The 21,996-nt window shown below is 38.3% G+C and overlaps 1 protein-coding gene across 1 annotated transcript; it reads right to left on the bottom strand.

The window, feature by feature from the left end:
- Window positions 1-20,041: 20,041 nt before the first annotated feature.
- Window positions 20,042-21,362, bottom strand: LOC109196404 (lactose-binding lectin l-2-like). The gene is made up of 2 exons (XM_019350392.2): window positions 21,209-21,362; window positions 20,042-20,787 (listed from the first exon to the last, which is right to left on the bottom strand). The coding sequence occupies exons 1-2, from the start codon at window positions 21,294-21,296 to the stop codon at window positions 20,360-20,362; spliced, it is 516 nt and encodes a 171-aa protein (XP_019205937.1). The 5' UTR covers window positions 21,297-21,362; the 3' UTR covers window positions 20,042-20,359.
- Between the last annotated feature and the right edge of the window lie 634 nt (window positions 21,363-21,996).

Here is a 21,996-nt window from a genome sequence, read left to right as displayed (position 1 = left end):
TTGATGTCCACTGAACAGCTACTGTTGATGTCTGTGAATCTTAGGTGATGAAGAGGTGAGCAGATAACCTGCGCCCTTTCCCAGGCTTGCTCACACACCTGCAACTCATTGCCTTTATCTGTACCGTGTATTTAAGGACTAGCTGTGGCAACGTGTCTTCACTATGGTGGCAAATTGGCTAAACTTGTTTGATGATGACTTTTGTAAATTCTGTTCAGTCGCTCTTGTCTGCTTCCTAGTTCCCCACCTGAAGTTCCTGCCTCACTCACTGATAAATGCACCTGCCTGGAGTCAAACACCTGCAACTTGACTAGTACAGCAAAGAAACTCAGGCTTTGTAAATTCTGGAAACAAGTGGTGAGTTTTGCTAATGTTTCCATCTGTGTATCTTGTATAAATGTAGTTCTAAAATTACATGGGATAGTTAGAGCTCAGTAGCTTTACTTTAAGTTCATTTGAATGCAAGAACACACCCAGAGCCAGATCGAAAAGCTTTAATCATGAGATGCACACTGTTGTTATATCACTGACTGGATTAATTTCATATTTTTAATATTTTTACAGAAAAAAATCACAGAGAAACAAAGTGAAACTGAAGCTTAATGTTCAGCTTGGATTCAATATCAGACAGTTCAGCTTCTTCTAAAATGTCACAAAACTATGATAAAATTAAAGATTTTGACAGAATAAGATATAGATTTAGAATTAAGATATGACTTCACATTGGTGATATTTACAGTTGTTGATCCAGCAATCATAAACATGAAAGTTAGTAAAAATTATAAAGTTTTTGAATATGTAAGATTCTCAGTTGCTATGGGCAAGCTACACGAGTAGCACAAACAGAGGTATAAGTCCTAGAACACGGTACATCATTCCACTTCTTATTTGTATCATAGTTGTTGTGACCACAGTGTTCTACTCCTCCACCGTTGTTTGGCTCTGCAGGATGCCAGTAGACAAAACTCACTGCACAACCATCGGACCACATCCAACTGCCTGCTTTATGGAGGTCACTGAGTCCAATCCAGGTGCGTCCCTCAGCGTGGTCAAAGTTCTCAATCAAAGATTTTACAAACTCGTCTTCCTCCTCACTGTGGATAGACACCAGGTTGGCTCGCTGTGACACACAGTAGAGCTCTGCATCAGCCCAGCTCATGTGTGTGGCCACATATTTGTAGCAGCAGCCATTGAAGATCCACCAGAACATGGGACAGTTTCCACGCAGTAGTTTCACTTTCTGGTTATCTAAAGAAAACAGAAACAAGAAGAGGAACAGGATCATGCTTTTTGTCAGAGTCGCAAAGTTTAGCTGCTCGAAGTAGCTCTGAGATCCTGAACGTGCCACAAAGTAACAATCTGCCTCTTCCTATATGCTTCAAAAAGGATTTTTCATATCAATTTGGCAAAAAAACAAACAAAAACCCCTTTACTCATACAGAACTACATAGAAGATGGACATAAGTGAAAACAGGAAACCAGGTCCACCTGGAGGTGGCCTTTGAGGAACGTGATTATATATTAACAATATTAGAAGAACAAGACCTTCACAATGTCTGCTTGTGAAATTCATGATTTCTTTATAACAACAACAACAACAACATAACAACAACAACAACAACATAACTTTCATTAAAATACTGAAACTGTCATGTGGTGGTTTAGACAGAAAAGGCTCATCGTAACAATGACTCCATCTTCTGCTGAACTCAGCTGACCAATACAAAGGTTCATTGTTAGTACTCTGAAAAATGTATACATGTGTTTGTTATTCTGTGTCACTGTGTGAATACCACAGGGCCTTGATATAACAGGTATTATCTGTATAGTCTCATTTCATGAGACGTTATGTATTAGTTAACTTTAGGCAATACATCTGTATGATGGACAGTCACTATTTCAGCACATTACATCCACTTAATCTGAAGTATCAGAGTGTCCTCTGAAAACCCGGTTCTGCCAATCTGGGATGTTTTACTAATAGAAAAAGATCAGTCTGCCCATAAAGATGAATGTTAAAATGCAAAAAGTAAACTGCTCTTTTATTAGTGAGCAGATCTTCATCATAACTCTGTGGTGTAGCAGAACCCATTTGGCATGACTTTGAAGTGTTTTTGCTCCATTTCACTGAGAGGAGGAGAGCCACCTTTGTCCCCAAACCCACTCTTAACTCCAGCCGATAAGACCATTTCTCACACCAGAAACATAAACTACTCTACACTCTTTTATACTGCCGACACTTTATTCACTTTTAGTCACTTACAGTTATTTATTCACCTATTCAATCACTTTAATTTTAAAACTGTGTAATTTTAAAACTGTGTATATACTGTATATATGGATGCACGGACAGGGACAGGAGCAGGATTGACAAACTGGTGCGGAGGTCTAGCTCCGTGCTGGGATGTCCCCTGGAGTCTGTGGAGGTGGTTGGCGAGAGGAGGATGTTAATAAAGCTGACATCCATCATGAACAACCCACATCACCCACTGCATGAGTATGTGAGTGGGCTGAGCAGCTCCTTTAGTCAGAGACTGAAACACCCTCGCTGCAGGAAGGAGCGCTTTCACAGATCATTCATCCCAACAGCAGTTAGACTCTATAACTCCTCAATCACAATGTCATAAGTCACTGGACACTGTGAACATCCACGGTTACCACTTCATGCATAATGGACCTTCCATGTGTATGGACATGTGCAGGTATATATGTATGTATATGTATACATATGTATATTTAGTGTGTACATGTGTGTGTGTACATGTCTATACATAGGAATAGTAGTGGTACAATAGTTATGTCAAGCTATATAGTTTATGTCTTGCATATTTCCAACCATATCCATAATCACATACTGTGTATGCTACCATTGTATATAGTGTATTATCTTACTTTTTCATTGATTGTACTTATTTGTATTTTTGTATTTCCTTCTGATATCTGTACCTGAGCTGAGGTGATGCAAAAATTTCCCCGTCGTGGGATTAATAGTCTTATCTTATCTCTTATATTTTGTATTTATTATCTAATTCTTATTGCCTGTTTATGCTCTGTCCTTATCTTCAACGTCATGCTGCTCTGTTGTATCTTAATTGCCCTCGGGGATAAATCAAGTTGTTCTGATTCTGATTTCAAAATCCAACAAAATCATCAGCGACATGGAGAGAAGGGTTCTTGGAGTGTTTAACTAAATCATGTTTAGACAGAAAAACACACAGATAAAGAAAAAGTAAAGAAAAGAGGAGCCAGAGTATGGGAAGAAAACTTCTTTTTACAGCGAAAAAACCCCTAAACCCCAAAGCTTTCCATTGTACACAATAACAATAAATATAAGCCAGAAAAAACATCACATGCCAAAAAGTTAATAGTTGTTGAACAGTCACGTTTTCTTGGTACTTCCAGGAGAACGTGACTGTTTTTGATGTAAGTCTATATTTATGGTTTGATCAAAGGCCTTTTCAGCATAATGATTAAAGAAACAGGACAGCTGTAACAGGAAGGGGCAAGTAGAGCTGCTCTCATAAACAAAGACAGAACATTCACACACGCTCATACTTCAGTTGATGCATAAGACAGCAACTTGGGGTTATTATCTTGGCCAAGGATATTTAGCATGTAGACTGGAGCAGCCAGGGATCAAACTAGACCCTTCCAATTAGTAAATCACCACCTGCTCCACCACCTGAGCTACAGCCACCCAAAGTGGCTATATGTATATAAAATTCCCCACTTGCCCCTGTTATGTCCGACTGTTATTTGCTGACCTGCACTTTTCTAATGTTCACGGCTCTTTGTGAATTTAGCCAACTGAATTCAACAAGATACAAACAGATATTTCTCAAACTAATTTCCTTGAGACCATAAAGCTGGTATAAAAGGTAATTTGGTGAGTTGAACTAATCAGCATCATCACTTTAAATATAAATTCATGTCTCTTACTCTTGATGTACATCCTAACATTGACCATGAACACCACAGCCTGCAGTGGAGCAGACCAGCACAGTTCATCACTATAAACTAGTTTAGCCTGAACAAAACTGCCTGTTATAGTATCTTCATGCAACCTCTGAATAACAAAAAAAACAAAACATATATTTCTTCAGTTTGTTTTTCAAGCCACTTCAGAAGAACATAGTTCAGCAGCACATCGTGTACAGATAAGCGAGCCGTCAGATGTCTTATTTTCTTCTTACCGAGCAAGTGTCTCTGTCAGTGGACTCAACACCAGGCTGCAGTACACAATAAATTTACTAATTCCTAGTAATACACATTCGTCTGTCTATCAGACTGAATTGCTCATCAACTGAAGGAACCAGAACACAGTTCAGGATTGTTCCAGCCCACTTTAACCCCTGGTTATGGTTAAAGTCTCTCTTGCCACCTCCAGAGTCCCTGATATTGGCTGTAAATCTATTGCTCCAGTTCTCTTAAGAAAAAAAAAAGAAAAGATAAGAAAGAATCCATAGATGCAATTATATAAAATAATAATTATAACTACTGAAGTTAAGTCAAATGAGAGAAAGACACTGGTAATGTTTAACATAAGCTTGAAAAAAGGCAATAGTTGCACATCTATTGTATCATAAAAAGCCTTATCAACATAATATTTAATCAAACTTACGAGTCAGAGGTAGAGAAATAAGAGATAACAATAAGAGAAAAGGTGAAACTGCTGAGCTGCTCCATTAAACAAAGACTGCAGGACCATGCAAGAGGACTCCTTCTTTCTTTACAGTGAACACATTTATACACTTCTCAAAATAAATAAATAAAATAAAATAAAATTTATGGTAGCACTGAAGAATCACATGTATACGTAATTTCAATGTCACAAACATCAGTTCCTAAAGTTTATCTGCTAATCTGTCAATTTAGTAAGCAGGAATCTTGTGAATCCATTTCACATGCTTTGGTGCAAATGAAATTGACAACTGGAAAAAGATAATCAAGGAGGGATTTTACAAACCGGTGCTCTCTTCTTGTCCCTTCTTACTGATTTTCTCTTGTTTTGCTTTTATTTTTGGAGTCCTTATCACTACTGGCAGCCACAGTGGCTACAAGCCCATTTAGGTTGCAAAAGTAGACCAGTTGCTGTATACATTCTCTATGTTTGCATACCATAAGTAAGTGGTCCTCTTTGTATGTTTCCTGAAAAACAGTCAAACCTCTTCTTTAGATGTTAGCTTTACAGGCTGTGGCTGTAGGCACTCACTGCTGTACCTCTCTCCTCACCTCCTCAGTGATATACTTCTGTGTTTGTGTTTTTTTAGGTTAAAACCAAACAACAGATCTTAATTAGATTTGAGTTTTTTCTGGTAATGATAAAGGTAGATGTGTATTATCTCCATTTATTTCTTTTTGTAATACTTAGTGTTTATTAACTACTACTGATGAAATGTGATTACTGATGTCGCAGATGTGTCTCGTAACCCCAGAGACACAATGGAGGCACTGATCATGAGTTTTCATTTACAGCTTTTCATTCCTTTTACTTTAGAGCAGTTTTAACCATTTATTCGTTCATCAAAAACAGTCTTTGCTTTCATAAATTTTAACATTGAAACAATGAGTAAATATTCCCTTTGAGTGCAGCTGCTAGTGGTTGATTCCACATTTATGAAAATCGAGGTTTGTGGAATTTTGTGACTTTTGCACAAACACACTAAAGACAGACAGACAGCATCAACAGTGCAGGGAAAATATAAATTTTAGTTTCTGAGTGCAGTTTATCCATACTGCACAAACAGAAGATAAAATGGCAGAACACGGGCAGTCAGTCCACTTCTTTGTGTCAGTTGTCTGATTGTCCTGCATCCCAGTAGACAAAATCTACTGCACAACCATCAGACCACATCCATCTGCCTTCTTTATGGAGGACAGTAAGGTTTTGAGGAAAAAAATAAAAAAAATTTATAACACAATCTTTAAAGGGTGGTTAAAGGATTTTATTTCTTCATCTCAGAGTTGAAGTGATTGACTGTTCATGTAAATGGACTGGTTCTTACAGAGCGCTTTTCTACTCTGAGACTTCAAAGCGCTTTGCACAACTTGTTCATTCACCCAATCACACAAGCACTTTTTCCTAAGTTGTTACTAACTAACATTCACACAGCATTCACAGTCTGATGGATACATCAGAGAGCAACATGGGGTTAGTATCTTGCCCAAGAATATTTGACATGTAGACTGGAGCAGACTGGATCGAACCACCAACCTTCCAGTTAGTAGGTGACCTGAGCTACAGCTAACAAAACATTTGTCATGTTTCTACAAATATGGAAAATTTATTGTTAAAATCAATTCTGGGAAGATCAGTGAGGAGGTGTATTTTCTGTATTCATCCCTATCTAAAGTATTAAATGCGTGCTGATGAAACATGCAAGCGCATGTCTGTGACACCAGATACGTGCTTGAATGTTTTGTCATGGGCCCTGTAACCCCAGGGTTTCTAAGGGCAGGTTATTCGTGTTGCACAAACAGAAGCTAAATTGAGAGAACATTTGTGATCATTCCACTTCTTTGTTTCAAACACGTTAGTGTGAACACAGTGCTGATTTTTTCCACCGTTGTCTGGTTGTCCTACATGCCAGTAGGCGAAACTCACAGCACAACCATCAGACCACATCCATCTGCCTTCTTTATGGATGTCACTCAGTCCAATCCAGGTCCATCCCTCAGCATGATCAAAGTTCTTAATTAATGATTTAACAAACTCCTCTTCCTCCTCGCTGTGGATAGACACCAGGTTGGCTCGCTGTGACACACAGTAGAGCTCTGCATCAGCCCAGCTCATGTGTGTGGCCACATATTTGTAGCAGCGGCCATTGAAGCTGTACCAGAACATGGGACAGTTTCCATGCAGTAGTTGAACTCTGTGGTCATCTGAAGAAGACACAGCAGTCAGAACTTAATGAAAAACAAACAATAACTGTTTTTGTCAGTGTGACTGACATTTTTTCTTTGATGTACACTCTGAAGAATATCAGAAAAGCATGTCTGCACAGCTGACACGGTGAAAGTTAAAACATGTAGTGAAGTAAGCTGCTCTTATTATGTTTACAAGCAGGTCTTTATCATAACTCTACAGTATAGTAGAACCCATCTGACATGCAAAAATCTATGTGTTTGACTAAAATGTAATTAAGATAATAAAAAAACACACACAAACGCACATAAAGCTAATCCATCAGAAGGAGACTCAGAAGGAGCACCCAGAGCCAGACTGAACAAGAAGAGGAGCAAGATCATGTTGGAGCTTTAAGTCTCAAAGTGTGATGAAGAGCTGCTGAAGCTTCTTTGTACAGGATTCCTGCAGAGAGTTGGAGCTGCTTTCTTTTATTGCTGTCTGAGAGGGAATTTTCACACTAAACACAAACCAGAAAAAAAACATCAAATTCCAAAGACAGGAACAAAGGTTGTTTGTTTTTTTGATGAATAATTTATATTTATTGCACCATAAAGGTGTTATCAGCACAATGACTAATCAAACAGGACAGGTCAGAGCTCTAACAGGTAAAAACTCCTGAGTTGCTCCATTAAACAAATACAGAATAAACTCCACACAATCAAGAGGATCCTCTCTTAGTACTGGACCCAGAGACATGTGACTGCTGTGGCAGGTCTGATTGGAGTAAATGACGAAATAGATAAAGTATTAACACCTTTGGTTTAGTAGATTTACTTCACTTCACACTTGTGTCTATTACAATTGTAAAGCATCCAAAGTAAAACCCCAGCAATAATTAGATTAATCTAAAAGCAGATCATTACCACTGCTGTGTCAGCTACACTGTCCTGCAGATATTTGGCACTCATGTGAGAGGTTTGTGTGATCGTCTTAAAGCTTTGTTCATCTGAGCTTCCACCATATCCCTTTACTGAAGTTTCCTGATAACATTTCTAACAGTGGAAACTGACATTTGGAAGTGAACCTCTATCTTTTTATAGCCTTCAAGTGGTTTGTATATAGAAACTACTGTATAGAGAGTTATTTAGTTACTGTAAGTAGGCCTTCCATAATTGATCCAATTTTATGCAGGTTTCCTGTTATGAAAAAAGGGAGTGGAGAGCTCACGTTTTAACATCTAATCTAAATGTTTCATTTTGCCAAGAACAACTTTTATGATACATAAATTACAGTACAGCAAAGTACAGGTACTTGTGTCAGTAGTATTTGGTGACCTGCACAGCGGACTCCATTCCTACAATCAAACATGAACAAAGAGAAAAGGTGAGAGAGGCTGTCCGCTCGGGAGTGCAGAAAGAGAGCATGACCTTCAGTAGCTTCAAGTGTTAAAGGATCATTTAATCCCACATTAACGAGTTCATGAAGTTTTGAGATTTAAAAACAAAAAAACAAACACGCTTTTACAAACACCACAGTCACTGGCGTTAACAGAGAATTACATTTTTTTTACTATCCATCCATCCATCTTTTTCCGCTTATCTGGGGCCAGGCATGGGGAAGCCTAAGAAGAGAACCCCAGACCTCCCTCTCCCCAGCCACCTCCTCCAGCTTGTCCGGGGAACACCATGGCGTTCCCAGGCCAGCCAAGAGATATAATCTCTCCAGCGTGTCCTGGGTCTGCCCCGGAGCTTCCTCCTGGTTGCACATGCCTGGAACACCTCACCCAGGAGGCACCCAGGAGGCATCCTTGTCAGATGCCCGAACCAGCTCAACTGGCGGCTCTACTCTGAGCCCCTCTCGGATGGCTTAACTTCTCACTCTATCTCTAAGGGAGAGGCCAGCCACCCTTCGGACGAAGCTTTTTTCCGCCGCTTGTATCCGCAATCTTGTTCTTTCGGTCACTACCCACAGCTCGTGACCATAGGTGAGGGGAGGGACATAGATCGACCGGTAAATTGAGAGCTTCGCTTTTACACTCAGCTCTCTCTTTACCACGAAGAACCGGTATAGCATTCACATCACTGCAGCCTCAGCACCAATCCGCCTGTCGATCTCGCACTCCCTTCTCCCGTCACTCGTGAACAAGAAGCTGAGATACTAAAACTCTTCCACTTGGGGCAGGAACTCATCCGGAGTGGGCACTGTGGTGGCAGATTTCTTTTCTCATGTATTAATCACATATTTAATCATATCACATTAGTTATAGTAATATCACTTTCTCACTTTACTATAGTAAGAGCACTCCTGACACCAGTTTACATGCATGTGGAATGTTAACACAGTGAGGCCATTGTAATGGGAGATGTTAAACAGATAGTGGGACTCCTTCTGCTTCTCAGGGATGTAAATCCTTAGGTGACGGCCAAGCAGAAAACAAGGTCATAATTCTCTCTGTGAGGGAGAAGGTATAGCCCCCCCGTGAGAGGGGCCAACATGTAAGAGTTTGTGGAATGTTCTTTGTCTGTTTCTCTGTATATAAGATGTAAGGGCGGTGGCCACAATTCAGAGATGGTCCAAGTGTTTCACTGGGATGCTCTCTCCACATTGCAATGTGTTCATTAAACCCACTTCAAATCAAGCTCACTGGGTGTGTTGCAGGTTATTGTTAAATTTTCCACAATAATTTGGAGTTGTCGGGCAGGATTCCTCCGGTGAGTTTCGCTGAATCACGGGCACCCGGTGACTGGCCATCCTGAGGTAAAATTGCCTCAGTCCCACCGTTGTTTTCAAAAAAGGGGGAACCGCGGGGTGTGCTTCAGCGACTCACACATGCAGGAATTTTTTAAAAGAACCAAGAGAGGCACTGCAAAGGATCTGCAATGGTGAGCTATTTTGATTTGGGAGGATTTTTCAATCGGACCGACAGGGAAAGCCTCGCTTACTTACAGCTGCAATTATTGGGTGCAGGTTCCTAGAAACTCAGTTTGGGTATTCTAGTGGGTATTCTTGTTGCAGTGGTAAGTGCAGGATCTTAGAAGCTCAACAAGTTGAGCGTTCTAGTGTATGGTTTTTTAGCACTTTTGCACCAGCAAAACAAGGCAGAAAGGCCGGACAGCGGACGCGCTTGTTCGTATAATGGAAGCTGGGCCCAGCAAATGGGGGCGTCCCTACAGGTGGTCCGGGTGAAAACCCAATTTTTATTTTTTATTTTATTTTATTTTAATTCTTTGGCCATAGAGTTTGGTCTGATGTGGAGTAAGTGTGACTGACTTGAAATTGAGAAGACGGTAACTATTTTAGGATTAGTCACTTCTAATGCCTAATCCACCCCAAACAGTGAAAAAAATGTGGATGTATGTGTTTTTTTGTTTGCTTGTTTTGCAGGAGCAGGAGGATGACAGAGACTGGAGGTCCACATGAGTGTGTGTGGGCCTTGCCGACTTGACCCTTTAGCTGCCACTTTTCTGTGTTACTGATTTTGTGTGGAGGAAACTGTGTTTTACTGGCTGCTTGTTGGTTATAGTAACACAGTACAGTGGGAAAATGTGTATTCAATGTGAAACACATACTGTGTTAAAATCAGTATCACTCCTTTCACAGAAAAGGAGGGCTGACCACATGATTTACAGCAGCACCTCTGGAATCTGTTGATCCAGACCTGACCTCCGGACGCTCCGCTGCTAATGGGTTTTTTTTCTGAGGGTCTTGTGGAGGATTCGGCATCACACAGGCAGACATGAGTGAAATGAAGCAGGCTGTGTAGTGATTACAGAACATCTTAGTGTTGGGCTCATTATCATATCACTGTTGAGCTCATAGTGTGAAAACAAGTGAGTGACATTACTTAAGAAAAGTCACTGGTTACGGTAGTTTTGTTTAAACACATGGGATGATCCATGATTTGGACAAATTATAGCAACAGTAGTGTTTTTAATGATTTGGGGAAATAAACTGCACATGGCACACTTGTGTCTGAGGTGTTGGATGCCTTATTACTCCTATGACCCTACAGTTGTTTGCAAGTGTGAAGTTTTTATTTACTCACTGATTTTGGTTTCTAGGTAACTGTGGTGTGGATGCAGGCTCCAGGCGGAGCCAAGAGTTAGACCCACTTAACATGACATTAATACTAATTTTATTCTCTAACACAGGGTTTACAGGGCTAGAGCGAAGTTACTCTGGAGGAGAAGCCCTGTTGTTGTCTGAGAGATTATCTAACTAACCCTTTTCTTTTGTTATTCTCCTAGTTCTGATGAGTTGATTCATGGGAGAGACCATGTGTCAAAAGGAGTGATTCCAGGTTTAACATGAAACAATGTTTTCTATGTTTTCCATGATGATTTTGTCCATGGCTTTTTACTGTGATTTGTGGGATTAACAGTTCATGTACAGGTATTAAACCTCTACAGGGGGGTTAAGTCCATGTTCAGATAAGGTTTTGATGATCTATAAGTAAACTTCACTGAACTGAAAGGAAAATGTGGTTTGATGATGGTTGACATGTTTTCCAAATGGTTAGAAGTTTTTCCTTCTAGTAAGGTGATACAGGTGCAGCAGCCAGAGTATTGCTGGAAGAAATCATCCCAAGGGTGGAATCTCCAGATTGAAATTGAGACTGGGTGCTAATCAGAAGTCTTCAAAGACCCAGCGAGAATAGGGATCATTCCTGGCATAGCTGACAGCCCAGGCAGTGGTTGAGGTCAAAGGTCGTGCGGTTTGGGGCCCTACTAGTCATCATGAGAAGATTCCAGAACCACAGCAATAACCATAAAGCTGCGTTGGCACAAGAGGGTGAGGGGTGAAAAGAGCGCCCTCCTCCAACAAGGGCATGCCAAGCTCCAACTCAGCGACTGCAGAGCAGACTCTGTGACACCTAAGAGGGATCAGCGAATGAATGCAGATAACACCTGCTTAAACAGCCAATCAGTTTCCCTGGAAAGATTAGTATGTTTTTAAGTTAAGGAGGTCATTGGTGTGACGTTAATAAGCATTTTATAAATGATATGCATTTACATGACTCTCTGAACATCACAAACTCTGTTAGAGTCCTGAGCATGAGTAAAAGTGATTGGAGTAATTATAGCATGCAAGTTTTACAGCAACTTGTGCGCATTTTGTAGGGTAGCTAGACTGATTATCTAGCATGTCAGTTCCTGATGCGTAAGTGCATTAGGCCCTCATTGTCTGAGTAAACATAGTAACAACAGTTGTGAGTTCTTTTGACATGTGTACTCAATTTTGACACATTTGACACCGTAAAGATAGGATTTTGGGTTTATCACATTTCATTGAGGGATTTTGATCGACCTCAAACATGCTGGAAGCACCTAAAGAAAGAGGTTGTTCTTAAATGTGTTAAATGTGGTTGTTTTGGTTTCCCCAATCACTGATGTGGGCACAGTAAAGATAATTGTAAATGCCCTTGAGAGGGTTTACACCTTTTAAACGGGCTGGCGGCCCTACAATAGTAAAGAGTACAGTACACTGCATAGATAGAGAAGAAAGATCTATAATTCTGTTGTAAAATGTAGCTCAGAAGTGTTTGATATATGTTGGCTGAGTGGAAATTCATGGCTACTTTTGGGTTTTATTCTAAAACTCGAGAAGCACTAACATCAGTGTTAGTATATGTTTGTGGTATTAATTTACCTACAGGTTCAGACATATTCACTGTCCTTGATGGCAAACATCTGGACAGGGCAAAGCAAATGGCACAAAATAGTGTGTGTGATGTTTGGTGAGGCATGTGTGCCTCAATCCCTAATAACACTGGGGATGAGGGTTTTTTTTACAGAAACAGTTAATAAATTGGGAAACATGGGTTGATGGATTTAATGATAAACTGGAAAAATATATCACACACTGAAAAACTTCCTTATCTTAACAACGGGTTCTTATGAAAGAGCAGCTTGATGTAACCAATGTTGAAGTTTTCTTTGCAGATGAACAACGAACGCTGTTTCATTTCTGTATATGATCTCATATTTTGTTTTCTTTTATGATATAACTGCCATCCTTCGAACAAAGGGTGGAGACTCAGATGGATAGAAGATGACCATAAAATGTGAATTTGTTGGTTCCTTCTGACTATAGGGAAGATGCACATTGTGAATTCTTTGAGTACACAATGGTGCTGATGTTCAGTAGTTAGAAAAGAAATCTCCATGTGTTTTTTTGTGATTCTTAATTCATTATTTTTAATTCTTATTATTTTTATTTCTTTTCTCATGTATTAATCACATATTTAATCATATCACATTAGTTATAGTACTTTCTCACTTTACTATAGTAAGAGCACTCCTGTCACCAGTTGCATGTGGAATGTTAACACAGTGAGGCCATTGTAATGGGAGATGTTAAACAGATAGTGGGACTCCTTCTGCTTCTCAGGGATGTAAATCTTTAGGTGACGGCCAAGCAGAAAACAAGGTCATAATTCTCTCTGTGAGGGAGAAGGTATAGCCCCCCGTGAGAGGGGCCAACATGTAAGAGTTTGTGGAATGTTCTTTGTCTGTGTGTCTGTATATAAGATGTAAGGGCGGTGGCCACAAGGCAGAGATGGTCCAAGTGTTTCACTGGGATGCTCTCTCCAAATTGCAATGTGTTCATTAAACCCACTTCAAATCAAGCTCACTGGGTGTGTTGCAGGTTATTGTTAAATTTTCCACAACAGCACTCTACCCTTTTCCGGTTGAGGACCATGGCCTAAGATTTGGAGGTGCTAATTGTCATTTCCACTGGTTCACACTTGGCTGCAAACCGTTCCAGTGCGAGTTGGAGGCCATCACCTGATGAATCCAACAGAAGCGCATCATCCATGAAAAGCAGAGATGAGAGTCTGAAACCCAAGTGAAAGTGTCGGCCACTTGGCTGTGCCCAGAAATTCTGTCCATAAAAATTATGAACAGAATCGGTGCCAGGGCTGCCCTAACCCTAAGCCTTATTTTTAAGTTACACTTTATTATAAATTCAACATGATGTCACAAAGTTTGCAGATATCTTAAGACCAGTTTTATTAATATACTCTGGATTGCAATCAGAAATAAATCTTCTTTTATTAATTTTATTAAAGGACAAAACACACCAATGCCATTTACTGAGAAAGTTTCATAGAGAGGTAGAGATGGCAGTTGCTTCCTATATGTAGAGGGAAGGTCTTTATTTTGTCACTAAGCTGTGACGATAGTTTCAATGTAATGTAAGTGATGGTGTTAGCGGAACAACAAGCACTAAAATGATAAAGCACTACAAAAATGTAATGTTGTCCTAAAGTACAAAGAAGATTTTTTTTCATAACAGTGTCATGTAAATGCTTACTGTCAATTATTTCTTCCAAAAGGACGTGTGTTTAAATCATAGCAGGGCACAGACAGTGACATTTGGGCCGAGGTGTGGAAGTGGATGGCTTTCTGTGGGGAGTCGGAGCTGTTTGAATGGATTGAAAGAATCTGCTGTGATGCTCTGGACTCTCTTACCTGTGTGTAAAAGTTGCAAACAATAAATATAAGAAGAGTAAGAAAATAAATATGAATCTTAGATCTTTTTAGTAATGTGTTTTTATTTCAGTTTACTACAAATAAATAACAAATATAGCCTTTTGCTTACACGTTAGCAGTCTGTTAAGAGTTAGAAGAATAGTCTAGAAAAAAAAAACACACACACTGTGTGTTTTGTTAAAAAAAAACAGAACTTTAACGATGGCTCGTAAAGCAAAATATGCTTGTGTTGATTTCCTCCATTACAGCGTTTAAGAGCAGGTTGATCATCATCACACTCACTTAATCTACTGCTGCTCTCAACCGGCTACAAAACATGGTTACGTCTTAATTGTTAAATCCCTGAAGAATTCACTGAGGTGTGTTTTTATGTCTCAGTCATGTACAAGTTCATATTTAAAATGACTAATACAGGGCCTTTGTATGACAATTGATATGATATTTGCAAACAGTTAGTTTTGCTAACTTGTGACCTGTGTGTAGCTGCATTTTAGCTCAAATTTAAATCACTGTTTACTTAAATGTTAACTAATAAATTAAAAATTCTACTTCAAAAGCATGAAGAGTAAATATTTGAAATGCCAGCCATCCAGGACCTCTACAGACAGCTTTGTATGAGGAAGGCACAATTACTGTACACCATGTACATGTATTTATTCTACTCTTTCTTATTGATATATATTTCCTTATTTTTATAGTTTACTTTATAAATGCTACCTTATGTGCAAGTTTCCATGAGCCTAAGAATTTCATTGCCAGTCATGATGTGCCATTGTTACCTGTATATGACAAAATAAAACTTTAAACTTGAATCTCAGAAGGACTTTATCAATTACTCTTTGCACTTTTTTCACAAGCAAGGTAATAAAATTTATAAAAGGATATTCCCACCAAAAAGTTTCAGTTTTATTTTACACCTAAACACAAACAGATTTAAACATATATTATCAAATTGTTTCATATTTTAAAAATCAAACATTCGAGTTTTCATCTGGTTACATAAATCTCAGATGTCTAGAATCATTATTTAGTTGAATGCAGTGATTGTGTGCCCTGTATTGGAGGGACTTCAGTGGAAAGAAAAAATGCCAAAGAGGTGTTTGGTGTATCTTATGGACAGAGGAAAGAGGACACAGACTTGGTGGTGTAAATAGGAAGTAACAGAAACAGTTCATAGAAACATAAAAATGTACACTGGGATCTAATGTGGAGGTCCATGGATGTGAGCATGTCACAGGTGAACAGATTATTGAATATGCAGGTATCTCTGTTTCTAGCATGTCGGGTCCACAAATAAAAGGAAAATATCAGAACACATGGCATCATTTCATTTTTTCTCAAGATTGTTATCCTTAACAACATCTGAATTAGCCCTGGTCATGGCTGTGGTTAAACAAGCACCATAATGCCGAGCAGACACTGAAGCTGTATCAGAACCAGAACCTTCACCAAGCTGTATCTCACTTCCCGTCTCTCACATAGACAAAGCAGCTAGAGCCAGACTAAACAGAAGATGAACAAGATCATGCTTTCTGTCACTGACAGGACTGATCTGCACTGCCCAGGTGGGGTCAGGATCTTAAAGATGAACACACAGCCTTTCAATCACCTGTATCACATAAATTGTAACATGTGAAGGTAGATTTTTTTTTAAAAAAATTCAACATATAAATTATTCCAAGATAATATGTAACTACTATGTAACAGATATATGACTAGTACAGAGTATCCAACGTGTTATTTGTCTTGCACTCAAGCTTAAAACAATACTCATCATAATGCATCTTAAAGTATTGATAAGTCACCTGTTAATCAATCATCTGACATCAGCAGCATCACACTGACTTTTTTTCTGCTGCCCTCAAGTGGCCACAAAGTAAATAACAGGTACTTACATTCCAGCTGTGAAAATTCAAACCACAGACATCTTTTCCTCTCAGGAGTGCTCTTCTACATGGCTGAACCCTAAAAAACGTACGCAGTACACTTGTAGTAGTATTCTGCTGTCACAGCAAAAATAAATCACATTACAAAAATGCTGCTGTATTTGAAGCTTTGGAGTAGAAGGTACTTTGAGAGCTCAACTGAGTAGAAAGGTGCTAAATAAGTACCAGTCCAGTTCATTTAAGTCTCATTAGGCTGATTGTACAGACAAATATGTGTGTTTGGATTCTGGCCACTCTGTTATGCACTGGTTACATTTATCATATTTTCTATAGCAGGGTGTGTTAGAGACACTGGCTCTAATGTCCTCCATGCACTGATTTGCTGTTCTGTTCTACTCTGGCCCACTTAAACAGCCCAGGAAGTCCTAGAGCTCCTTATTTGAAAGGATTTTGAATAAACTCAATAAATAAATTAAACAGGGGAAATAGAAGTTAGTGAGATCTTTGTTTGTTTTTTTAATAACAGTAAATGCAGAGAAATAAATTGATTATGGCAGGCCAGCTTACTGTCAATAAAACAAACTGAACCGCCAAAACAAAAAGAAACATGGAGCAGAGATGATTGTTCATGGCTGAGTTGGAGATAACCAAGCGCAAACTCCAAAAGCACAAACGTCTGCCAAGGCATCTCACTCTCTGGGCAATATTTACTTAATAGTAATAGTAATATTGTATTTCAAATCTATTCATTTTGTTTTCTTTGTTCTTTTTAAACATGCTATTAGGAGTTTGTATTGCAGTTTAAATAAGAGATTAACTGTGACGCGTGTGAAATGTGACATGATATTCGAATGTAAACTATAATGTGATTTTTAGAAACAAAGGCAGTAGAGTTTTAAGCAAAGTTTAAAGCTAAAAGGCATTTTAGGAAAGTCTGACCTTATAGAAAAGGTCAGAGGTCCAAAGTAATGTGATATTTAGAATCCCCACATATCATTTCCTCACTATGCTGTCAATACAAACAATGGCAGTATGAAACAGCTTTCTTTTCAGATAGAGAAATAAAATGAGTTGACAACGCGGAGACTCCAGCAGCACTTAAAAGTAATGAGAAACAACTTTATTACGTGACCAGCTCATCAGGGTCATTGTAAAATGTGAAACAGTTTGTGTTTAAATAAAAGACAAGAAACTGAAATAATTTTTCAAATGGACCAATCACACCTTCACAAATAAACCAGCTGAACAACTGATATTTAAGAGGTGGTATTGGCTAATTGGTTAAGTCACAGTACAAATAGATTCTGGACACAAAAAATGCAAATAAGTTAATATAAAAAAAGAAAAAAAGATGAAAATAAAAAGTTAATATGAGTACTAGAACATTAAAAGAGGGAGACAATGCCAAAATCTAGTCAAAAACATACAAACACAAAAGGCACATTTCACATAAACTCTTTGATAGAAAAATCCTCATTCATGCCTCTCGGGTGTAAAGTCTTTAAACGAAATATCCATAATACTTCTCTTTTTTTTCTGATAAAATTAATATTACCACCTCTTTGACTGGGTTCAGTGTCTTCAATGCCTATAAAAAAAAGGTTTCATTTAAAATCTGTTTATCGTGAGGACCTACACATTAAACATTATAAATGGCTTCAAGCTCACATTGAGGCCTATGGGGCACGATCAGCCACTGAGGCAATAGACAAATTTATGTGTTTTCATATATGAATATTTCATACTTTAAGGCTGCCTGTTTATGGGATATGAACAATACATTATAATTGTACATAAGATGATATATTAAATAAATAGATTTTAGGTAGATAATTGTGCAAGTCTTATATGTTTAACTGAAACGAGTATGTTCTCCATGCCTGTCTGACTGTACATGATGTTATTAGCATAAACACTTTAAAGGTGATAATTTAGGACTTCAACAATAATACAGACAGCATTATAGTTAAACATCTTACAGTTAGTTTTATTCTGAATGAACTTTAAAACAAACAAACAAACATCTGTCTCCTATTTTTTGAGTCACATAGTAAAGAAGCATCAATGTCTGATGAGAAGACTTATTAATTTGGCCTTACTGTGTATTATTGTGGTGTTTGGTGGAGTTTTCTTGTTTTGTGGGGTTGTTTTTTTTCAAGAGGAGATGAATATCTCTAACAAGTTGATTTGTTCACATTTGCACAACTTAATTTTTAGGTGAAATGTGTGTTTTGAGTTTGTACACTATGTGCATATAAGGCAACCTTTTCCTTTTGCACTATTTTGTGTGGTGCGTTTGTCTATGTTTTTACAGAAGGGGTACAAAGGACATTTAAGTCACTGGCTGGGGAGGGCGCGGTATGAATGAAAAAAAGAACGCTTGGACACTGCTAGCATAATAGACAGGTTTTTGACGGGGCTCTCACACAAACGCAAAGCAGAAGATAAAGCATCAACAAATATGCTTCGAAAACAACTTCCTTCCAAGCCAAAGACTAGAAAAAATGATGAAGCATATCATACCTTTGGCTTCACCTGCACACTGGTGGTGACAAGTTAGGTTTCCACGACAGAATTAGTTTCCCCTGCGTCGGGAGCACACGCTGGGCTGTCCAAATCACGGACAAACAGTATCCCACATGTTTTATTTTTAGTTCACAAACACTTCTTATAATGACTAACTCACCTGAAATTTTGGAGATCTTAGCTCTTTAAACTGTAAAGTTACAGTGGGATACAAATAACATCAGGCTGATCCTGCCACAATTTGTCCCCCCCTGTCCACATGACAAACAGTACTTCATAAGGGGAGCAAAGGGACCTGAAGAATAATTTCTCTCTATTCCTTTTAATATGACACCTTAGTATGACCCTGAGATATTTGATTTATTTACACTTGCCATCATAACTGGTCAAATATACAGTGGGTAAAATACATATTGAACATGTGACCAAAGTAAATATATTTGTAAAGGTGTTATTGACATGAAATTGTCACCAGATGTCCTCATGTGCTCAGTAATTTTCCCCTGTGTCACTTGACATTTTTATACATAATTTATGGTTAATGTTTGATAATCAGCATCTGTGTGGAAAAGCTGGGATATGGGATTTAGGATAATGCCAAGGTATTCCTTTTCTGTTAGCCAATCTAATCTAGCCACGGGTGTGGCTGTGTTTTTCCACAGTGTAGCTTTCCTTCACAGTCATCAGGACCACACTGAGCACACAGAGCCACAACCAGTGAGAGGAGGAAGAAATTTTTATTGATGATTTAGGCCTTGATGTTTTCCTGGAGCTTGAACATTACTGAGAATACTGCAGAGACATGTTAACAGACTTTTTTTTATGGCTTTCAGAGAGGGGGTTCACCCTGTTTATGTCATTGGACAACAGCTAATGTTCATTATTATCTCAACCTGGAAAGACTGTCAGTCCTCCCAGAGATGTTAGAAAACCTTAATTGAACATTTTTTTGGTATATTCAATTTTATCAGTTTTATCAGTTGTTATTTACAGTTGTTGTTCCAAAAAAAAGTTTTTTTGGAACAACTGATTTGTGTTTCACCACGTAAACAGGCTTTGCAAAGCATCAAAGTGTAATAAAATGTTATCATCTGTTTGTATAAACACATCATAGTCAAAAAAGTGCATTAATGTGTGTTTGGATAAAGTAAACTACAACTGGACAACAAAAGGAGGAAGTATTTCTTTAATGGTGACAATTAGTGAACTAATTTCATGGTTAACCATAACAAAGATGACAACGTGACCTCTGTATGAGTGTTCTGTTGTCAAAGCAAAAACAAATCACATAAATAAGTTATGGTGTATTTAACCCAGTGAAGATAAGATATGCACTAAAAACTACTAATGAAAAAGTCCCTGTTACTGTTTTGTGAAAGTTGATAAGTGTCATTAGGCTAACAGCGTTGTACAAACAAGTCTGCATGTGTGGATTCTTTACACTCTGTCATTCAATGGTTATATACATACAGAAGCAGTAGGAATACTTTATCGATTTAAAGCACAGATCAACAAAACTGACATAAAAGTTTACATTGTTATCTTTTTTGTGGAATCCCCATACATGTCAACATACCATGCCCTTGCTGAATTAGTGTCTTAGATTAGTCTTTGCGCTTTAAACAAACAGATGAAAAACTGTGAGAACATGGGTAGTCATTCCACTTCTTAGGTGAACTAAAGTTGTTTACAACACAGTGCTCTTTTCCTGCCACGTTGTTTGGCTCGCCTGCATTCCAGTTAACAAAACCTACCACAGAGCCATCAGACCACATCCATCTGCCCTCTTTGTGGATGTCACTGAGTCCAATCCAGGTGGGTCTCTGTTCATGATCGAAGTTACTGATCAGAGATCTGACAAAGTTCTCTTCTTCAATGTTGTGGATAGACACCAGGTTGGCTCCCTGTGACAGACAGTAGAGTTCTGCATCAGCCCAGCTCAAGTGTGTGGCCACATATTTGTAGCAGCGGCCATTGAAGTTCCACCAGAACATGGGACAGTTTCCACGTAGCAGCTTCACTGCCCGGCCATCTGAAAAAGACAGAAACAAGATTTGGAACAAAAACATGATTTATAGTGACAAAAACAAAAGCTGAGATCCTTCCAGTGACATCTATAGTGGCAGGCTGGTTTCTTGTATGTATGTTCTTGTATTCACTGTTAAAATAGATGGACAAGAACTAAGCAGTTATCATTATTATTATTATTATTATTATTATTATTATTATTATTATTATCAAGAATACATGGAGCCCAGTGAAATATGTGGAAGTGAAAGAATGCATGCATCCATAATTATTTTTTAGAATAAATTTTGTGTTTTAGGACCTCCTGTGAGAATTAAAACAAAAACATGCAAAAAGTGCACTTGGAATCAAAGCATTTGCTAAATGATAAAAAAAGAAAACAATAACATGTAAATAAAAAAGGAGCCAGAATATGCAAAGGTTACCAAGCTGTGGCTTCACTTCATTGTCATCAGAAGGAGAGTCAGAAGGAGCACCCAGAGTCAGACTGAACAAGAAGAGGAGCAAGATCATGTTGGAGCTTTAAGTCTCAAAGTGTGATGAGGAGCTGCTGAAGCTTCTTTGTACAGGATGTTCAGATTTCTGTGGAGAGTTGAGGCTGCTTTCTTTTATAGCTGCCTGAGAGGATGTTTTTATTCATGGTGTGACATCACTGGCCAGAATTACTGAACACATCAACACTCACCATAAAAAAGGCATCAAATTCCAAAGAAATGTACACCTGTTGAACAGTCACGTTCTCTCAGAACAACATGATGTTTGTTTTTGCTTTGCAACTCCATATTTATTGTATCATAAAGGTCTTACCAAAATAAAGATTAAACAGGAAGGTAGAAACTGTCCAGAGCTGCTCCAGTAAACAAGGTCAGATTGAACTCCCCCCGCCCAGAAGGATCCTCTCTATGCTGTGAAACCAGAGATATGTGACTCTGCTGTAGCTGCCAAAGTTGAAGTAAACAAAACTATAAGAACAAATTAAATAATACAATTAGGACCTTTGGTTTATAGATGGATTTTTTAACAGATTGAAACATTTTTTTAAGTCTTCTATAAATCTTGGATATTTAAAGTCAATGAAAAAGTTTGAGATGCCTTTTATTACTGCAAATTGTTTATTTATTTCCTTTTTAAAATTTTCTTCTTATTTAAATTTAATAAGAAACGTGTTTCAGTATCACATCTACAGAAAACAGATATTAAAATTTAAAAATAT

This window comes from Oreochromis niloticus, linkage group LG22 (genome assembly GCF_001858045.2).
Source record: "Oreochromis niloticus isolate F11D_XX linkage group LG22, O_niloticus_UMD_NMBU, whole genome shotgun sequence".
NCBI classification, from domain to species: domain Eukaryota; kingdom Metazoa; phylum Chordata; class Actinopteri; order Cichliformes; family Cichlidae; genus Oreochromis; species Oreochromis niloticus.
This window is presented reverse-complemented; position numbering and strand designations above follow the sequence as displayed.